Source organism: Solanum stenotomum, chromosome 9 (genome assembly GCF_019186545.1).
Source record: "Solanum stenotomum isolate F172 chromosome 9, ASM1918654v1, whole genome shotgun sequence".
NCBI classification, from domain to species: Eukaryota; Viridiplantae; Streptophyta; class Magnoliopsida; order Solanales; family Solanaceae; genus Solanum; species Solanum stenotomum.
Window position 1 is genome coordinate 6,584,793 of NC_064290.1, and position 22,663 is coordinate 6,607,455.

Genomic DNA, 22,663 nt, shown 5'->3' on the forward strand with positions numbered 1-22,663 from the left:
CAGTAGATTAGCGAGAATTCTTGGTGCATCATAATTTGGTAGGCATAAGTTCGACTGCGAGGGGTAGAAGTTAAAAATAAATTCACTTGAAGAGTAAACTATCTGATTAAATTTCATAATTTACCAAACATATAGTCTGTGCCAGACATGAAATATTCTGTTGTCGATGGTGACGAATTGATAGCATTATAGACAAATATTTAAATTTGTCATACATCATAAAACTTCATTTATGACATAGCTGAACAGAACAAATATTTCATATAGAGAATGGGTCAACCATTAAAATATGAATATTTTATTGATGCACAATAGCATGAGGTATAACAGTTTTTTCAACCATCAGCAAGTCCTTGAATTTCATTCCAGAACAAATATATATTTTTTGGTTTAGTTTGAATTCTGAACCATGAATAATCCAGGGGCATGATAGTAATTCTATGAGCTAATGGAAAACACAGCTGGAAGAGAGTTCCCCAACTTGCTATACATGAGGAAGAAAAGTCAAGGCTAAAGATTTTTCACTCAACCATTGTAGCACCTAATATATCAATGGAGATTATTAAAAGTTGCAAATGACAGTCACCTAGGATGTGTTTGTAGAAATATTTTCATATTTGGTTAGCTTAATGTTTTGAAAAATATTTTCTAAAAAGTAACTTTTAAAAAAAGGAAAAATATGAAAAATGACTTTCAATATTAGGAAGAATAAATTTCATAAATAGCATTTCAAAATACCAAAAAGTGAGGCCTAATGGCCAATCAAGTGGGTTGACATAAGATTATTAAGTGATTTCTTCTCATCTGTTTGAATCTTAGTAGATAGAATTATCTTATATCTATGACATTTCAAGTTTATTATCTTCTTCCCACCTGTCCAATGTCCCTGACCCCTTACCAACTTACCCCCACCACCCTTGAACCCTAACTCCCTGTCTCATCCACTCCTATAATCTTTTGCTAGATTACATATTTATTTATCAAATACTAAAAAATAAGTAAAAGAAACCCACATATTTTTTCGAGAGAACATTACCAAACACACCCCTAGATTAGCTAAATCCGATAATTCATTAGCATTAATCATGATTTGATAAGTCACTATCAAATTGAATAAGTCTCAGCTACCCACATTAACTCTTAGTGGAGAAAAATAAATGCTTAGCCAACCGCCACTAAAGTGGATCCAGATGTCCAGTAGGTTTCTCTTACCAAATATACACCAATCTTTTTCTTCTAAGATAACGAGCAATAAATCGAATACTTAATATAATATTGACATGATTGATTTATATTAATAATAATAATTTGTGCAAGAAAGCTACTGATTGGCAATATACTACTACTTCCTCCGTCCACTTTTAATTGTCATGGTTTCTATTTTTAGATTCAAACTATAAAAACTTTGACTAATATTTTAAGATGTATTTTTTTCATCATATTAATATGCAAAAAATTGCAATTTATAGTACTTTTCATATAGTTTTTGAATATCTAAATTTTTTGCTTAAAATATCGAATTAATGTAATCTAATTTAACTTTGAAAATTAGTTAAATTGACTTTCGAAAAGCGTAACATGACAAATAAAAGTAGACAGAGGGAGTACAATTCATTGGCCAACCATTCACGTCCTTTTTCACATTTCGTGTGAATTGGGCGCCGATAGAAGTGGACTAATTGGAAATACTCTATAATATATTTTATCAACCGTTAGTTAAGATTCAACCATTTAGGTGAGAATCATTTTACCATTTACTTTTGATGACTTTGTACATAGAATAACTATAGCCAACTTAAAAAGTACTCCATTTGATTAAAAATAAGTATCATCTTAAAAATTCAAGACAAAAAATTATGTATGTTTTTTCAACTATAATCTTACTCTCCATCTTTTTAATAGTGTTTAATTCTAAGAAACATTTATTAAATAAGGGTAATTTAGTAAATTACACATTACCTAAGATGAACAAAGGAGTACATAATTTCAATTTTCCCCACACAATCCTAAAATATATATTTTTCAAATGAAAGATGGTCAACTTGATCACCCTTCCATCTATGTAGCTATACCACTGCAGCAAGTCCCCAAAGAAGTTGTGGAGTACTATTTGTTAGGTTTATATTTATTCTGCACTTACTAATTGATCAAGTAATCTACAATTTGTGTTCCATAGGAAATAAGGTAGCACAGAAATGTGCAAATTGATCAGATGGTATTTTAAGTTAGATTTATAAATTTATCATTTTAATCTTAAAACTAATGAAGCGATTTCCTACAAGGAACGGCTGTTTAAGAGAGATAATAAGGTTAAAGCTAGGATGCTAATCCACTTATGGGGTTACGAGAGGGTGGTGCGTACAGAGTCCTATCCCTACCTTGTGAAGGTAGAAAAATATTTCTGATAAACCCTTGGACACAAAAAGAAACTGAGCAACAAATAAAATATTTTACTTAATAATGCTGAATGATAGTCTTATTAATCAGAAAGCAACAGATGTTGACTACCATAACCTTTTTTTTCAACAACTACGCTGTAAATTCCTCGCCAGTCATGTCAATTCAGTAAGGATGAAAACAAACGCACCTTTGAAGTTGGAACCTTAAAATACTCTGATTATGAAGGACTAGAAGCCACAATCTCCCTGCATAACCTACAAGTTGGAATATTATAACTTTGAATCCATCCACACGCCAAAGACTCAGTCAGACATCAAATAGCTGCATCATTTTCTTTTTCCCTTTTCTTTCTTTCTCATCCAAATTTGATATTTGCAGGTTGCAAAGTACAAAAAGAACATTTATGTGTCTTAAGGCTATGTAACCTTTTTTATCATGAAGAAACATTTGTCACCAACCATGTCTTAAAAGTAAATTATGCATGTTATTATATTGTCAAACAAAGTTTAGCTTACAGAGAGATCTTGAACTAGATAGTTAAGTAGATAAAATGTATGCATCCTCCTCAGGCTAAAATGTGTACACTTCAATCCAACTTAATTTAAGTATTTAACTCAACTAAAGAAAGAACTGCAACTGAACTCCCTTCAAACCAACACGATTAAATGCCTGATACAAAAGTTCACAAAGACGAAACAGGTATAAAATGTTTTGTTATGTGAGAATTATATACCAGACTTTCCAGTGGAGCCTCCTGTCTGGAACCATACTTGGTGGCCACTGGATACACCATTAACTGGGATGATTGGCTAGCATTTCCTGGAGATTGGAACTTCACTGCAAGAGAGTCAGAAACATCCAGCATCAAACAATTCACACACACACAAAAGAAAAGAGAGAGAAAGATGCTGCTTTTTATCATCCAGCAAATATAGAGAAGTTTCTCTAGCAATCTAGTTTACATATCATATATGAGACTACGGACCCATGGTGGATCGTATTGATCTCTCTAGAAAAGAGGACCATTGCCAATGTCACCAGTCAAGAACCAACGGAGCTATTTCCTCAACAGAGAAACATCGGCAAACATTTAATCTCTTTATTCCTTCACTGCAGAAGAAGGAACTGCTGAATATATGCATAAACTATCAAAAAGAAACAAAAACTCACATTCAGGTGTGTGAATTATCTTTCAGCAATCTATCAAAAGAATTATCTGAAGAAGTAAATCACAGGATATTTGAAGTAGCAACACATTTGGTGGATGCAAACACTCTTCCATGGAAATTCTGGACAACAATAGCATATTACGCAATCTGATCTTGTATACCAAACTAAATCGCTGTAACAAATATAACAGGTCAAAGAGTATATTTTGCTATTAGATCTTCTAAGGAGGTTGCATTTGTACAAAATGGAGTATACTTCCTGTTAGAGTGTATTAAAATATTGAGATATTCACTTGTCCACAATCCGTGAGAAAAGTTTAACAAAGTAATATGAACCATGTGGAACCAAGTAGGAAACCGAACTCTTGCCCTCTTCAAATTTGATAGATGATCTCGAGACACACAAGTTAAATCTAAACTAGATTTCCTTTGCTGCTTCTACTGACAGCAAGTTCAACATCATTACACACAGGAATGACTTCAGAACCTGTGTATTTAAAAATAGCTAGGGAAGGACATCTAGTAGTTTAATCAGGATCTGTATCCACAATCTTTACTCCTTGCCTCTCTCTTCTCAACAACCTCACCCTACTAACATGAATAGCTGCTCTAGAAATTTGTCTCTTTCTCTTTTTCCTCCCTAATTGCATCGTACTGGTGCATCCAAAGGAAGACTTCATGTCAATGACTCCAACTTTTTCAGATCTTTTAATTCTGAGCCTGTGGCATAAGAGCTCTGATGCTTGTTGGATTCGACAAATGCCTCCAAAGTGGTAAAGGGGGTCAACATTACAAGCAGATGAAGATACGATGCCTTTGATATTAATTGGTTTGACAAACTCAACAAATTTTTGTAACTCGGGAAAGCATGAGTGATCAGAATATGGAACTGTATATATGTAATGATCATGTCTCCCTGAACTTAATGAACCTCCATTTGTCTTGCTTGAGGTACTAGAGGTTGTAACACCTGTGTGCCACCTGTTATGAAGGAGCAACGGAGGAGATTCCAAGGAAAGTTTTTCCATTCCTCTGAAAGCTTTTGGCGCCCAAGGGAGACCAGATGGCATGATCCCTATGGTCGGACGCATTGTATTTAGTCCCTCCAGAGTCTCAATGTTAAAACTATAACGAGGAACAGCACGAATCCTTGTCACTGAAGTTTTTGTCGTAAAGATGTCATGGAACCCAAGAAGATGCATAGTTTGTAAGCGTTCTGGCCACACCCAAATCTGCAGGACAGTTGAAGAGCAGTTGAAGCACAAATACTTGACAATGGGTCAGCAGTGTCCAAGAGCACATAATAAAAGGAATACCATTTTTAGCTTCAAACACAAGTATACTAATAATTTTCAGAAGGAAACAATCTGAAGATTTACTTACTAGGTGTAACTTGAAATTGCAATTTTTAGAGCAAGAAGCAAATATTTAACAACAGAGAGAGAGATGATATCTACTGGTATCCTACGTTAGTATTACTACCTCCAAACAATAGAACATAGAAACTTATTGCCAGGATAACCGCATTTCTACTGACCATTTAGATAAACTTGTAAGTTCTGGTAAACTTTGGATCTCATAATATTGACTCACCAAAGAAATTGTAGTGTTGATTATGTTGTAAAGGTTATATCGTAAAGGTAGGAAAGTACCTTTGTTTTCAGGACACGTGATATGTACAGCAGAAGATTTTCTTTCCCTAGTGTGTCAACAGCAATGACAACATCATGATTAGGATGAGAGGATATGATGCTTAAAACCTGGAATCATTCATCAGCAATTAAGCCAATCTGTCAATATTATGTACTGTAACTTCATCAAACATGTTTCATACGGAAAAGAAGCAAAATTATTAAACAGCTTCTACAAGTTGGAACTTCACAGCTTGATATTGAAAAGGGAACTAAAATTTATAACATGGCATCAGACACAGGATGGTTGATGATTTTTACAAAACACCATCAATAAAAGCATATGTTGCACAGTAAAATAAGTGAACTACTGGATAAATCCATAGAAAAAAGCTACACATCTAAGCAAAAGACTTTTTAAAATTGTACTGATCAGAATAATCTTTTGATGTAAGAAGATTATGCTAAAGAAAAGTTCAACAGAGCTTCAGGGATACAAGGAAATGATATTTGTAAGGAAACCATATTCATTGAATTAAACACTCAATCAACTGGTCGCAGTACACCAACAATGTCTTTACACAAAAAAATTGCTGCCAAAAAGATAGAAATATGAAAAGAGCATTCACCTGTCTAGCAGCAACCTCACGTGAAGGAAAACAATATGTTGGGTTACAATAAGTATTATCCAAGTAAAGCATGTCGAGCTGTACATCCTTCATAGCTTTAAGCAGCATGGTCCTTCCAGTTTGTGCTCTCTCACTTGTGCTCTCCCAACGGAAATCCCCAGTATAGAGTGTGCAGCCAAACTCACCACGAAACAGATACATTACTGCTCCTGTATCAGTGCTTATATTTTAGCAGAAGAAATGGGACAACCTCTAGAAATTTAAGCATGATAATTAGTCGTTACAACTTCAAGCATGATAAGATGTAAGGTTCTGTGTTGACAGGAATGAGATTCCAAGCAGGTATAAAGGCCAAACTTCTTAAGAGCTAAACACTACAAATACCCTTTTTAAATACTACAGAGAGATGCAAAAATCATGTCACCTCTTCTTTAACTTTACAACAGCATATAAACCACCCCCAACACACAACAGCAACACCAAAACCCCTCTTTTTCCCCATAACAATAAGGAGAAAAATGAACAACAAAAAGGTTCTGAATATTAATACTCCAAGAAATATATACTCACGGTTAAAAAAGGAATCACTACCACTTCATTATACCCATAGTTCCAAATGAGAATGGGTCAATTTATATAACAGTACTAAAGACTAATTGTCAGGTCAGTAAAAAGAATCGCTTTTTAGAACTAATTTTGTCAGCGAATATCTATTCAAGTGTAAATTGCAACTACCCATTAATCTTATACCAACAGTAAACTGCAGAGATTGAATTACATGAAAAATTGCATCACATGAGAAATTAATCAAACACTTAGTGTGCAAAAACAAAACAAAATTGCGCCTATTACAGCTATATACCAGGGCAATGATGTGCATCAATAGCCATGAAAGAGACAGCAGTAGCAGAACCCGAGGAAGGAGATAGTAGAGAAACAGAGTGCCATTGACCAATTTCAACAATGTGAAGAAGAGAAAGGTCGAATCCTGGGAATTTAATGGGAAAGAGCTTAGCAGTAATGCGGGAGCAGTAAAGGGGTCCCCTCGACCATTTCGAAGTGAGTCCACTCAAATGATCGGCATGAAGGTGAGTTAGAAAGTAGACTTGGCTTCCAGCAGTCCAACGATCCACTGATACCATTCCACTCTCCATAGATCCCTCCCTGCTTCAATGACTATCAACTATTCTGCATAACTGCGAGTTACGGGCAAAGAATTTCTCGATTCTGAGCGTGCACGCTTACACGGGGATAATCCAGATGGGAGATTGGGGGGAATTTGAAGAGAATTTTGGTTGGCGGGGAATTTTGATTTGAAACTTCAATGGTGGCGCTCTTTTTTGTTTGCGGGGAAAATTCGGGAATGAGGATTGAGCCCAACTTTATATGAACCAAGATCTTATGTAGTGCAACGGCCCAACTAGTCAATCTTAATAGGAAAATTTACAAAAATCTCATAGTTTAGTTTACTTATTACCATTATCCCCTATAAGTTTTATAAATCTCTAAAATCTCTCATTTTCGTGCAACAAATTAGTGTATCTCGCGCATTAGATAAACGTATCAGTGCTTATATTATTGTATTTCGCGCATCAAATTAGTGTATCATGTATAAAATGTAATGTATCTTACTTAACGATTAATGTATCTCGCGAATTAGATTAGTGTATCATGTATAAAATGTAATGTATCTTACTTAACTATTAATGNTACGGGCAAAGAATTTCTCGATTCTGAGCGTGCACGCTTACACGGGGATAATCCAGATGGGAGATTGGGGGGAATTTGAAGAGAATTTTGGTTGGCGGGGAATTTTGATTTGAAACTTCAATGGTGGCGCTCTTTTTTGTTTGCGGGGAAAATTCGGGAATGAGGATTGAGCCCAACTTTATATGAACCAAGATCTTATGTAGTGCAACGGCCCAACTAGTCAATCTTAATAGGAAAATTTACCGAAATCTCATAGTTTAGTTTACTTATTACCATTATCTCCTATAAGTTTTACAAATCTTCAAAATTCCTCATTTTCGTGCATCAGATTAGTGTATCTCGCGCATCAGATTAATGTATCAGTGCTTATATTATTGTAGCTCGCGCATCATATTAGTGTATCATGTATAAAATGTAATGTATCTTACTTAACAATTAATGTATCTCGCGCATTAGCTTAGTGTATCATGTATAAAATGTAATGTATATTACTTAACGATTAATGTATCTCGCGCATCAGATTAATGTATCAGCGCTTATATTATTGTGTCCGTTTGAGAGATTTCTGTAATTATAACTTTTAAGGAATAAATTGTAATTTTATCTTAAAAGTATGTGATTTCTGTAATTTGCCCATCTTAATACTCCCCTCTGGGTAGTGTCTCACTAATAAATAATTTTATATTAGATTTTAAGTGAGATACACCACAATATATATATTTTTGCTATTAGTACATTGAAGTAGGAAGAGAGGTAAGTAAAATAGAAGGGAGGCGAGTGAGATAGTATATGTATTTCAAATATATATGAATCATATTATAAATATGTATCTAAAATATTAGATATATTTTGAAATACAGATACATAGAAAGAAAAACGAGTAAGCGAGGAAGAGAAGCGAGTGAGATTGGAGAGAGGTGAGTGAGAGAGTCAAATATATGTGAATCAACTGGAATATAATGTATCTAGAATAAACTACACTTGACTTTGATATAATATATCTAGAGTCTAGACACGACAGATACATGTATCCGAAGTTCAAATTCTGATAAAATTCATAATATTGGAAACTCGCCTGAAGGAAAGTAATTTGATCCTAAACTTATGAATTTTGTGTTATTTGCTTCAATTTATATGATGTAATTTGATTGGACCAGTAATTTTAAGAAAGAGATTTTTTTAGAAAAACTTGTGGTCTAAATCATGTGGCTATAAATCTATCTTATTAGGTACAAAATTTGTATTTATTTTAAAATTAAATTATTACTAAATATATTTTTTTTTAAACAAACCAAAAAAAACAGTGTGTGTTAAATTGAGATAAAGAAGTAATCAAAACCCGCGAATCCCGAAATTATGGAGATATTGAAGATCATGACTTTCGGACAAAAATTGTAGTCTATTCGGGTGATACAGAAATTGTAATTCTACTATATGTCTATATTAGTGTTATATAACCACTTAATTATACAAATATTCCTATTTATAATAGAATCAACTCTATAGTTTGAAAATAATTATATATTTAACTAATTAATAATTTTTACCAGATTTTAAATCAAACACAACACTTCTTCAGATTTCAAATCAAATATATATTTGATACATGTATTTTTAATACCAATGCAAATATGTAGGGAGAGATGTGAGAGAGAGAGTCAATGCATCCAAAATACAAGCAACTCACTGTTAAATAAAGTGTAATTGAATACGAGATACATGCCAGATATTTACATTTGGTGAAGTAAATGTGACACTGAAGATAATTTCAAAAACTAAAATGAAGATACACAATTAAACGTTAAACTAGTAGGGTTTACATTATTTACTCTACATAACCACTTAAAGCTAGCTCATAAAAAATTTATCTGAATCTCTTTTAAATTTTTTTAATAAAAACTTCTAATTTTACCATCGCAGTGGATGGGTCCCACCCCCAATCTAGTCTCTCAACCTTGTAAATATGCAGGTCGCTCATGTCCATTTCATGTTAGGAGACAAAAATTGGAAAGAGTGGATAAATCTCACAGTGTAAAGTCCTTTTCTAGTACTCTTACTTCAGCTAAAGCTAACAAGTGTGTGTTCATATATATTTTGCATCATATAATATTCCAAAAATTACACATTACGTCCAAAGATAATTCTAAAAATATTGACTTTCACAACTAAATTTTAAAACTTTGCTTTTAGTATACTGGAGTAAAAATGTTATTCGTACCAAAAGAAAATATCTAATTTGAGTTAAATGCATAATAATTTTAGCGTCGAGAATATCAAAGGCTCTTCATTATTTTGTCCTTCATATATTGTTAAAAATTGATACTGATTTGTTGTGTGTTCTCCAGACATGTCTAATCGTATACTAATTGATTTTCAATAATTATTTATGATCTTCGATAATAGATTTAAGCGGATGATGTTGTGTGCCCTCTTCATTGATAAGCTTGACAATCATTAAGCAATATGTTTCCTATATTGCGTCATAATATATTTGGTTTTGTGACATTTAATTACTTTTTGCTTGATGATCAATACTTCTAAATTAAGGTTTGAAACATATTTCATCTTACATATATATATTACAACAATCACTTTTAAATGATCATCCCTAAAGATTAATTTAAAAAAACAATATTTTCAAATCGCATTGTAACAACTATGAATGTTTAATTTTATCTCTTGGGGGGAGACCAAGTAATTAATTAGTTTATCTCGTATAAAAATATAAATTTGATTAGAAAATATTTCAACAATTTCTCAAAATTGTATGACTCATGATATTACATCAAATAGTAACACAAAATAGGACAAATAAATAATGAATCACCGCAACTTCAATCTTGAATATTGATTCATTGTTCACCTTATGTTTAAATGACCATGAGATCGATCAGTAGCTCAAGATATCAATTGTTACCTGTTTTTTAACTAGATCGTTGAAGATCAAATTATGAATATCTTTTAAATATATTGAAGGTAAGAGAAGAAGAAATGAAAAGGCCGATTATAAGATAAAAGAATACTCCCTCCATTTCATATTAATTGAATTATTGAGACATTTTTCATTTTTCAAATTAACTTAATTGTTCAATTTTCAAGACTACTTTTAAAATGTTTTTCTAATTTTACCCTTCATTAGTTAGTATTGGAATTAGTTATTAATTAATGTTTAGTTATTTTAATCATAATTTTGATAATAATTAATAAGGAAAAGTTAAGCCTAATTTATGTCTTGATCTTCTTTTTTTAAAAAGTGCGAAACACCTCAATAATTCAATTAATATGAAATGGAGTTTTGTCAATAAAAATGAAAGTTTCGATAATCAATCATTAAATTGATAGGTCAGAAACAAAATTCTTAATGAGCATTAATAGTTCAAAAGTGAATGGACACGTGGACGATCTAAATTGGAGCCCTAAGCTTATACGTCTTTGCCGCTACGTTACTGGCATTTATTAAAGGAAAAAAAAAACGTTCTGTATATGATGAAAAAAATATTAAATGTTTTTCTTAATTGTGCATGAAAAACACGAGCTTTTCGCAAAAATGTTTTGTATGGTCACTTATAAATTTAATTAAAAGAAAATGTTTTTTTAGATTATTTACGTATAAATATTTCATACAAATAAAATTTTTAAAACATATAAAACTCAAATATATTTATTTCTTTTAAGTTTGTTTATTAAAGAAAATGACATATATAAATATCTTACTTTCCTTTTTTTTAATATATAATTTTACGCTTATAAAGATACTTCCTCCATTTATGTTTATTTATTCACAGTAGACTCGATTTATTCTTTAAGAATTAATGAATTAAATGACACTTTTATTGTATTACTCTTAATTGTTATTCTCTCAATTCAATAATAGTTGTTCACTATACTATTTTGGGATGTCCAACAATGTTTGTTCACTTTATCAAAATCAATGGATAATTTTACACTTAATTTCTAATTTATCCTTATCATTAATTATATAGTCATTTATGTATTACATTTTTCAAGACATTATATTTATTATATTCAAATAGTGATAAATAGTCTTTTGTTTATAGGTTCTTAAGAAGTGTGCAAAGTAAATAATGGGCATGTATTGTTGGACAGAGGAAGTATAAAAGGGTGTTTGGATTGACTAAAAGTTAGTCAAGCCTATTATTAAGTCAATTTTTTATTTTTGAAAGTGTTTGACAAATATAAAAAATAACTTAAAATTTTGACAATGTCAAAAATGGTTGAAAGTAAGTTTAAAACCAAAAGTAGGTCCCCCTACTTTTATTTTTTGACTTAAAAGTCATTTCAATTTGATTTTTATTTATGACTTAAAAGCTACTCCCTTCGTCCATTTTATATGTCATACATTTCTATAAATAGTTGGTATATAATACTTGTCATTTCATGAAATCAATGCATAAATTACCATATTGTTCCTTTTTTACCCTTGTGAGTTATTAGCCTTGAAAATATACATTTGACCAACTTAAGGCTGGGCACCGGAACGGGTTGTACCGGTACCATTCCAGTCCGTTCCGGTACCATTCCGGTCCGTTCCGGTCCGGCAGTATTCGGGACGGGATGGGATACATTGAACCGGTACACGGAACGGAACGGTACCATGATTTGGTACCGGTACCGGTTCATCCCGGTTCATTCCGATTCCGTTCCGGTCCGGTCCGGTACCGGTCCGGTCCCGGTAAATCATTTTTAATTAAAAAAATAATAATATTTTTGTCATTATTTACTTTTATTAGCTTTTTTTTTTTGTTTATTTAATTTTTTAAAATTACAAACTTAAGTTATTTAACTTACAAGTTATAAATATAACTTAATAACTTATAAACTTCAAAAGATTCAAATCTTTAAAACTTATAACATAACTACATAAGCTCAAAAACTAAAAAAAAAACTTTATTAATCTTAACTTACAAACTTATATACGTAAAAATTAAAAAAAAATCTTTAAATTAAACTTAAGTAAAATTATTATAAATTTTAAAACTTAAATACTATAAACTAATATAACTTAGAAAAATAAAAAAAACATTCGAATTTTCGTAATTCAAAATTACTCAAAAAAAATAATTATTTTTTGAAATAGCTATATGTGCCGTCCCGTTTATCCCGTTCCGTTCCGTTCCGGTCCATTCCGGTCCGTCCCGGTTCTATCCCGGTATATAGTGGGACGGGACGGAACTGAGCCTCCATCCCGGTAATTCCGGTCCGGTTCATCCCGGTACCGGTCAACTACCCGGTCAAACCATCCCGTTCCAGTCCGGTACCGGTTTGTTCCGGTCCGGTGGTCCCATTCCGGTCCGGTGCCCAGCCTCACCAACTTAGAAAAACTAAGTAAATGATTCATGTTCATTGGTTAAATTAATTAATCAAAATAAATTAATTCATATTCATTGATTGAAAACTTGAGTTCCAAAAAAATTAAATAAGGATAGAAGGGTAAAGTTACATTATTTCTTAATACAAGTGCAAAGTAAAAATGCGACATATAAAATGGGACGGAGGAAGTACTTTTTAAGTCAATCCAAACGGACTCTAAGTCATCTAAATATTAAGAACAAAATTAGATTATTAATTAAGTACTAATTAATAATAAGAATAAATTAGGGTATTTATCTCTTGATTTTTCAAATTAGGCAAGTATTCTCTCTATTATTTTTATTTGTCTAATATTGACTAGACAGACTCTTAAGGAGTAACAAATAAAATTATAATTTTACCATGTCACATTTTGAATATAATAAATTCAATCCATTGAGAAATAACTATAACTAATAATAGTTAATTAGGAACTAAGTGTTATATTATCTCTTGATTTTTTAAATTGGACACTATTTTTGATATAATGGATAAATAAAAATGAAGAAGAAAGTAAGAGATATTTATTTTTAGAGTCGGTTTGAATTGACTTTTAGCTTATAAGTTAAAAGATATAAGCTAAGATTTCTAAGTTATGACTTATTTTTATAACTTTGGCTTAAGATCAAGTATATTGTGGATAAGTAAAAGTGAACAAAGAGAGGCGAAGATTTCTTTTATATCAATAGTGTGCCGGGGAGGTTAGAGAAGATGAATTGGATCAAGAGTCGATACTTATGCCTCTTCTTTTTCGATAGAATTTCCATCATTTTCCAGTCTACGACGAAGAAAACTAGGCACCAAACATGTTGTACCCTTGGCCGCCATCCGTCATTAATAATCTTAATTGACTTGTCAATACTATCTAATTTATTTATTTTTATTTTACATATGATGTCATTACCCACAGCCAAAACAACGTCATGCATGCATAATATACTTTGGTAGTTATATAAGTACATTTTTAAACTAATATGAATTGTTGTACACTGGTGGAAGTGTTTCACCCTTAATCAGAAGTCTCGAATTCGAGCCCTGGTATGAAGAAAATCCTATTGGGAGCGCTACCCCCGAATGAGCCCTGCAGTGCGCGATCCAAATTTAGTCGGAGCTTCAATGTGGACTCCGAACACCGGATGGGAAACCAAAAAAAAAAAACATTTTAAAAACATGATTTTAAAAAAAAAAAAATCTTTTTTCCTTTATAGAGTTTAATTATTGTAAACCACCTTGAGAAGAAGGTAACTTAATAGTAGTATTTTTTAATAAATAAAGTACTAAATAAATTTAGAACTCATTGGCCACTACTCTCTTCAATTGCTGTGATAGCTTAACCAAAAAAAAAACTCATCATCCTCCATGACTCAACCAGCTCTAAAACTAACCAATTCCCTTCTCATTTCCCCCAATTTTTCACTCTCCGCGGCGCACCGTCGCGTCGCCATTGCCGTCGATCTCAGCGACGAGAGTGCCTTCGCCGTTAAATGGGCCGTCCAAAACTACCTCCGTCCAGGAGACGCCGTCATCCTCCTCCACGTCCGACCAACTTCCGTGCTCTACGGTGCAGATTGGGGAAGCACCTCCACCTCCCCTGCTCATAAAATCGAACGAGATTATGAAATTTTCACCAACAATAAAGCGACTGAATTAGCTTTACCTTTAGTAGAAGCGAATGTTCCGTTCAAAATTCACATAGTGAAAGATCGGGATATGAAAGAAAGGCTGTGTTTAGAAGTGGAGAGGTTGAGATTGAGTGCGATGATTATGGGAAGCAGAGGATTTGGGGCTAATGATAGCAGGGGAATTATTAGTAAAGGGAAACTTGGGAGTGTTAGTGATTACTGCGTGAAAAACTGTATTTGTCCTGTTGTGGTTGTTAGATACCCACAAGAAGATGAATATGGCGACGGAGCAGTGGAGAAGAAGGCGGCGGTTGAGGCTGAACTGCCACCGGTACCGGAGGAGGAGCACGAGTATCATGATGCTGATGATGAGCTAAAAGGTATTTGTTTTAATTTGTTTGACTTGATTCGGAATACAATAGGTAAACTAACTAATGTTCAACTTGAATTCGATACAATTTTTGTTAGCATATTATAAATTACAATATTTAATAATACAAATTAAAATAGAGGAATTACAATTTTTATTAGAATTTACAATTATTTCTTTGTGAGTTTTAAGTTATGAGGACTCGCAACAAAAAGGAAATGTTCATAGCGATAGAGGTGACTTAACAATCTAAATTCGACTTTTAAGGTTTTTAACATTAAATTCATTACAACTTTAAAATAGGTAGGTGATGTGAAACTTGCTGCAAATAAAGTGGATTTTCACACATGAAATTTATGCATCGCATTAAAAATAAAAGTACTAAGTTTAGATGAATCATATCTTATATAGGTAGTGTGGAGGGGGAGTTTCTGTATTAAATATTTGATACAACAACAGAACACTCCAGTGGAGTATGGAGAGGACGATATGAGATGTTTTCGATAGATTTTTGGCAAAATCATGAATATTTGATACAATAATAATAACCTACCTAATGTAGTCTCACAAGTAAAGTAAAGGGAAAATAGTGTGCACGTAGACTTTACTCCTATTTTATAAAGATAAAGAGGTTATTTCCGATAAATTATTAGCATAGCATAGCAAGTCAATTAAGTACTAAACGTTCTTCTCCTTTTTTTTGCAGGTGAATGATCTAATGCTGTGAAGTAGATGGTTATCTTGATGTCTAGATTTTTTTAATGCAGGATGTATTTATATTTTATATATCAATTGCTTAAATTACAAATTAAAAATAAAAAAAATAAATTATGTTGGGTTTTAAGTATGGCGTGTGAATAGGAAAGAGAATGAAATTAAATTTTGAACAAAGTTCTTTTTGAATGAAACTTTGTCCCTCATAAAAGTAAGACTTAGTGTAATATGGAAAAACACTTCTAGCTCATAAAGAGCTGTCTGTTGAGAATGGCAAATAAATTGAGTGATAAATTTTTTGGATCAAATATTTTCTTTTATTTTAATTTTGTGAATTTTTCTCAAGTTTTTCGTCAAAAACCTACCTAAATATACAACTTATTTTTACTATATTTTTTAAAATTTCATACCATTTGAAAAAATTACAAAAATTCCTACTTTACACGATGTATTGATCGGATACATTTGCGCCGATATATCGGTTGAATACATTCCTTTATGATGTATTGGGACATACGTGATGTATCAATATGTTACTTTACGCGATGTATCAGGACATTGAGGGATGTATCCGAAACAGAGACGTGATGAATCTGATTTCCACCAAATTTAAGAGATTTTGTAATTTGAAAAAGAACAAAAATAAAATGTAATTAGCTCTTAATACTGTGAGATCTGTGTAAAATCTACTATAATATAATTCCTACACGCATATATACACAAATAATGTGATTTAATCTATACTAGAGATGAGAAGAATCAGATGAAAACTTCATAGTTGATAAAAAGCTTGGAGCACTAAGAATATCAATATATAGCCTTGATATTGCCAAAAGCCAGCCCTTTATAAGTGAATAAGAACTACTTAAGGTGTGTTTGGTACGAATGAAAATGTTTATGAAAACAAGTAGGTTACTTTCTTATTTTTTAATTCAGGTAAATAAAGAAAAAAATATTATTTCAAAAATATTTATATGTAATCTAGCTGGTCAAGGGGTGGGGTCATTATGTGGGTGACTCAACTTGAAATGTCACCTGTACAAAATAAAAATAAAAAACTCACCCGAAAATAATTGATGATTTCAAGAGAACAAAAAATCATTATTGAAGGACATTAGTTCCCCAATTCAGTAGGCATAGGCATAGGTAGATTGAGCTCGAAAGATAAAGCAAGTATAAATAGCAGAGAAAAGAATATAGATAATAATAAGAGGAATTACTTCCCATATTACGTCGTATCAATTTATCATAATTAAATATTTTAATAAATTATCTATACAAATATATATATATATATGTGTGAACACACAAATTTAGGTGTGAAAAAAAAATTCCTTCTTTGGTTTGAACTTTAACATCAACAAGACCAGACACTTTTTTTTAATCTAATTAAGAATAACAAATTAAAGATTACGTCGACATATCACATCAAATATTGTGGTCAACTTTTGAGTTACGCATGATCACTCAATAACTTAAAATAAAAAAAAAATAAAAAAAAAGGCCTACAAGATAATTAGCACGCCTGTCACTACACATGTCGTTAAAGCATTAAGGTTAAACAAAAGATTAAAATAATATAATCCTATTCTTAATAACATAACATAAGACGACCAAACAGCAAAACACGACACCCTTAACATAAAAATGTCTAATTGTACCAAAATATCCTTAATCTTTGTAATCTTAAAGAATTGTCAAATTGAGAAAAACACAATCTTTTTTGAAATATAATCTCGTAAATAAAGTCTACCAAGGGTAAAAATGTATGCAAACCTTACATTTACCTTCGGAGGGTTAAAAGAAACTATTTCAAATAGACTCTGATGCTCAAGAACATGAGAGCATAATGGAGCAACAGATGGCAAGTAAACATTGAAAAAAAAGACATAAAAACAAGACATGCAGCATTATTTACGGAGTCTGCTATGTACGATGCTCAAAATCTTGTATATCTGTTATGCTTTTTGAAACATTTTTGCCTTGTACAAATCTAAGCTAACATCTAAAGAAATAATGATACAGAATGTACATCCCATTAGAATATCTATACACAAATCCTGTCAACGATTTTCGAGACCTCCACAGGCTTCTCTAAAAAGGCCATTACGAGGCTGTCTTTCCTCCGATTTCAACAAGGGGAAAAATTGGCCATTTCAACCTGAATTTACTGAAACACCAAAAAAACACTCGTCTAACCTAGGAAAATCGGCTCAACAGCTTCTTTAGACTTAGCAATCTTAGCTGCTTCAGCTATTTTAAGTGCCATCATTGCTTTGTAAGTTGCTAGATCAGCGTTCTCCATCAGCTGCTGCGCCTTCTGTCTCATCCTAACTGCCAAATCCTCCGACTTGTTTGCAGCAGCTTTTGCTTCTATCGCCTTCAGTACTGCATTTTGTTGCTGTACAGCATCTTTCTCTGCAACAACAGCTGTTTTATAATAATTTCATATTAGTCTTCAATCGAGTAGAAAACATCAACATACAAATAGCAACTGCTGTATACCGACTGTTCAGCAAATATAACATTGTTCAACAGTCGTAGGTCCAGCACAAGAAATCTTTGTTTATACACACATACATAGCAAAGACTACTAACATATCTTTGTTTATAGTGAACACAAATTGGGAAAACTTGAGGAAAGAGCTTTTACAGGTTAATATATTTTTTTTTAGAAAAGTAGGCAGAGCTTGAAGACATAGCCTCAGAACTTACAAAAAAATTATACAAGCAGCCATACTAGCCTAGTTAAGCCCAAGCATTAACATGGGCAAGGTTAAAACATGGCATTGGCTATTGCACAGCATCTAACCACTCTAATGTAGAATCTCTCTAAAATTGCTCGCAAGTAATTTCAACTTCCATTAACAGCTACTTGCAAGAGTCTAGGAGTAAACATGCAGTACAGATCTCAGTTAGGACAACAAGAATTCTGATATAAATAAAATTGAATACACACCTGGTAGAAAAGGCCGATGTTTGCCTCTACCAGCTTTGCTTCCTTGCCGTTTGAAAGACCTCTTCTTCCGGAAAATAGATTTTGGGATCACTTGAGTTCTCCTTGGCTGGTAACACTGTCAGGAAAAATCATTGTGACCTTCAGATAGCCATAATATGATGTAGATAACCATGGACCGACAATTGTATCAGAATAATAAAAAGGATAATTTATAAAAAGAAAATAACAGATTTTTTTATGCTTTGCTTAAAGAAGAGGAAATGTCAGTGGTAAGTTCAAATCTTTTCTTCTATTTTCATTTTTCTTTTCTTTTTTAATGAAAAATAAATTTTGTATTCCCCTACAATTATTGTCACAATGTTGCAGCTGAAAACTTCTTTTATAAAATTCTGACTTGATTAGAGTTGTAACAGCAATCAATAAAGCATCTTTTATATTCTTTTGCTTGCTCATAAACCAGTCACGTCCAGTAAACACCACTTGGTGAAAATGTTACCTTTTTTATACAGTTAACCCATTCACACCCCCACCCATGAGCCCACTAGTAGCCCTTTTCAGTTTGCTCCTCGGTGACTCAAACCCCACCTCCAGGGTTGGCAGTGGAAGTACCTTACCACTAAGCTATTGCTACCCTGTCAGATTGGAGACCAATTCTTCGTTACAACCCATCACATCCTCAACAGAGAATGTGGATGCAAATCTCAAGTCACTTATCACATTTATTCTATAATTATAATACCAAAGGGCATATTAATTCATCCTGATTGGTAGTGCAGTTTCTGTCATTCATAAAAAAGAGAAGAACAATTGGTCATCTAGATAACACAAACACATTATAGAACAAAAGAAGCTTTTGTCACTTCTCCGCAAATTGCTTTACCTAGGAGAGATGAGGATGTATATCAACTTCTTTCAGGAGAATTAAACAGAAACTATACTCCATGCAGAAACAACTTGATAGTAGTCAGAAGACAAGCGTATAAACAATTTTACTTCAATTCAAGATCTAGAATACAATTGCTTCCAATATTATCTTTAAGAAAAATGTTTCTATTGAATCATATCACTTTTACCTGGAAAATTTTTATCAGGGAAGACCGGTTTTGCTTCCTCTTTTTCGACCAGTAATTATACACAGCCTCTACAATCTCTTTCTTTTCCTTATTCCGGCAACTACTAACAGCAGCTTTCTCATCAGAGTAATCATCTGGATTACAATAGAAGCCTTTCTCAAAATTATCAATCAGCAACTCAAAGCTGTCAGCTGAAAGGTGATCATTTTCCAGACTAGGCTGATCATTAAAGTTTCTCAGCCATTCTTCATCATCACCATCCATGTCATAGTTAGCTGTACTCCTTGCTAATGCCCTTGCTAGTTCATCATCGTTAACAGTGATGTATGAAACTGGCCGGGCAAACTCGGGAGGATTGCTCTCTGCATAGCCTGATACTTCACGTACACCAGGAACAGGAATGATGCTCACCGCAGGGGGCTGTACATTGCGATCAGAACATCCTTTATAAAGTTCCTTGAAAATCAACCAGTCTTGCCTAATTGGAAACTCTAACTTCCAACCATTATCCCCAACCCATATTATGTCATGAGTTACACGGTTGGAACTACATGGCCTCATCACTTTTTCAGTAGTAAGATTAAATCTCCTCACACCACCTATCTTCACTGCTAGAATCCATTGTTTTGCAGCAGAAAGTTCCATACCAATGATGGCGCCTTCTTCTCTGTAACACTTCTCTGGTTCAATAACCAATACGTTTGCCGAACAACTCGTTGACTCTATATTCTGTGTCAATCCCACCAAAGCAGATTTTAGTTCTTTGACGCTTGGCGTGGAAGTTTTCTGTCGTGAACTTCTAAGCTCATAATGAGGTGTCCGAGAGGAAAATCGGAGGCCATCACGTCTGAACCTTAACCTGTCAGAAGTCAAAACACCAGTGGCATTCTGTGTGCCAAAGGAAGAATGTCTGCCTCTCATTGACCTCAATGAGCTTCTCCTCTTCTGGATATTACGACTGTTCCTTGGCTGCAAGTGCCGGGCAGCTAATTTAGGAAGACCAACAGTTGGGTTAACCACTTCAATCTTTTTAGAATCATATGCTCCAGGTGCGACTACATCCAATCCAGACTGAGTATTCACATCCAATTCAGACTGAGTTACTGGGGTGAGGCAAGATACAATCTCCTTGTCATTAGTCACCGTAACTTCATCAATGGCAACTGTAGGTTGCATGACTAATGCATATGACATGGGAACAAATCTGAGAAGCAAGCTTGAGTGCAGGTATAAAAAGAAACACGGGACTGTAGAAAAGTCCAGAGTAAAAACAGGAACTGAACACCTGACGCCAGAGATAACACAAGCTCCAGTTTTGATTTTCCTGGGAGTCTGATCCTAAGTTCCAGAAACAGGAAAAACAACAATATCAGCCACAAACTCCCTAAGATTAAGACATCAAAGAAACAAAAGAGAATGGGAAAAATAAAGGATGAGGCCCAATAGTAACAAAAGATGACTGATTTACCTTGAAGAGGAGGATTCCTTGGAATGAATAAACGTCCCTCAGGGGTTTTGAGTTGATGAATCCAAAGATTTGCTGCAAACTAACAGTCGACCTCCTCAAATACATTAAAATGCAATTCAAAAGGCAGGAAACCCAATTACCGCTTCCATATGATGTATTTACAATAACAATGCCACTTGAAACTTGGCCATCTTCAGATTTACCCGAATCCTTACCATAAGCTGATCTAACTTTTTTCTTCCTTACAAATTGCTTGCCATACCTCCTAACATCTGTTAACACTTTCCCTTTCACAGAATCATGCCTTTTCAAGTCCACCCTTTTCCTCTTCCTTGTATATACAAGTCCCCACATCCGATCTATATTGCTATTCGGACTAATGGTCTCCACCACAGGTGCCTCTGGAAACTCCAGTTCATCCATAGACTTACTATCTACATCAATATCCATTTCATCAGCTTCAAGTTTCAGAGCAACTTCCTTCTTAAGCCACCCGTTTTTCTTGCACCTAGTGGCATCAGCAGCACCACCACCACCTACATTGTCAAGAAGCCCAATCCACTCATCCCTATGCCTTGCCCGCTTAGCCTCACCTGGAGTTGACAACCTCCGCCCTGACCTCAAAACCCTTGTCCCAAAAATCCTTGTAGTTCTTCTCATCCCACCAACCGAAGGCATAAGTGCACGCACCTCAAAAGGCAGTACCCCTGCCCTCGAACCAATTTCCCCCCCTATTTCACTGTTTTTCCCACCCCAACAAAATAAGGTTGGTACTAAAGATTGTTTTTTTTTTCTGTTTCACTGCTGTTTCGACCAAAACTTACAGCATAGAGACCCTTAACCGCAAATTCTCACACATGCAAGCCGAAAGTTGTTTTCATTAAAATTAATCTGTTCTTAAATCCCATGTTCAGCAAATACCCAGAATATTCCTCCTTACTGGAAACCCAATTTAAAGTCCAACTCGACCAATTTTTAATTTTTACATCAACTCCTGTTCTTTTCCCAAATAACCTCAAAAATTGCAAAGTAACCGACGCAACTCCTTCTTAACCGGTAAAGAACCCAAAATTGAAAATCCACTTCGGTTCTAATTAGATTCAAATGTCTTCACTTCCAACGGCACCGTAAACTGGTCAAACTGCACCGAGTAGCGATGAACAAACAAAAAATCATCAAAAAAATAATTAAAAAACAAAAACCCATATCAGATAAACGAAAAGGGTACCCGTTTCCACTTTCTTCAACCAAAAAAAATTGATCTTCAAGATTTCCAAGAAAAAAGATTAAAAATACCTGTAACGGCGGAGAAAACCGATCGTCTTCGTTAAAGTTCCAGTGAAGAAGAAAGACTTAGAAAGAGAGTTTAGAGAGAGAAACATAAAGTCTAAAGAGATACAAGGCGGTGAGTTATCGACGATTGGAGTGAGCAAAAAAGGGGTAGTTTAGGCGTCGGCGTTCAAATACAGAGAACAGAGAAGAGTAGAGTTCACGATTAAAAATTAGGGTTCTCTCTGTTACAATTTTGTCCCTTCTCAACTTGAACCC

General features: G+C 33.6%; 3 protein-coding genes across 3 annotated transcripts; 1 reads left to right on the plus strand and 2 right to left on the minus strand.

Annotated features, from left to right (window-relative positions):
- Positions 1–2,937: 2,937 nt before the first annotated feature.
- LOC125877959 (uncharacterized) lies at positions 2,938–7,214 on the minus strand. Its single transcript, XM_049559250.1, has 4 exons — positions 6,692–7,214; positions 5,830–6,038; positions 5,222–5,329; positions 2,938–4,801 (listed from the first exon to the last, which is right to left on the minus strand). The coding sequence occupies exons 1-4, from the start codon at positions 6,981–6,983 to the stop codon at positions 4,097–4,099; spliced, it is 1,314 nt and encodes a 437-aa protein (XP_049415207.1). The 5' UTR covers positions 6,984–7,214; the 3' UTR covers positions 2,938–4,096.
- Positions 7,215–14,219: 7,005 nt separating this feature from the next.
- Positions 14,220–15,833, plus strand: LOC125876279 (universal stress protein PHOS32-like). The gene is made up of 2 exons (XM_049557415.1): positions 14,220–14,911; positions 15,608–15,833. Exons 1-2 carry the CDS (start codon positions 14,269–14,271, stop codon positions 15,613–15,615), a joined length of 651 nt encoding a protein of 216 aa, XP_049413372.1. The 5' UTR covers positions 14,220–14,268; the 3' UTR covers positions 15,616–15,833.
- Positions 15,834–17,546: 1,713 nt separating this feature from the next.
- Positions 17,547–22,617, minus strand: LOC125875989 (uncharacterized). The gene is made up of 5 exons (XM_049557078.1): positions 22,412–22,617; positions 21,116–22,256; positions 19,648–20,985; positions 18,575–18,689; positions 17,547–18,045 (listed from the first exon to the last, which is right to left on the minus strand). Exons 2-5 carry the CDS (start codon positions 21,791–21,793, stop codon positions 17,810–17,812), a joined length of 2,367 nt encoding a protein of 788 aa, XP_049413035.1. The 5' UTR covers positions 21,794–22,256; positions 22,412–22,617; the 3' UTR covers positions 17,547–17,809.
- Between the last annotated feature and the right edge of the window lie 46 nt (positions 22,618–22,663).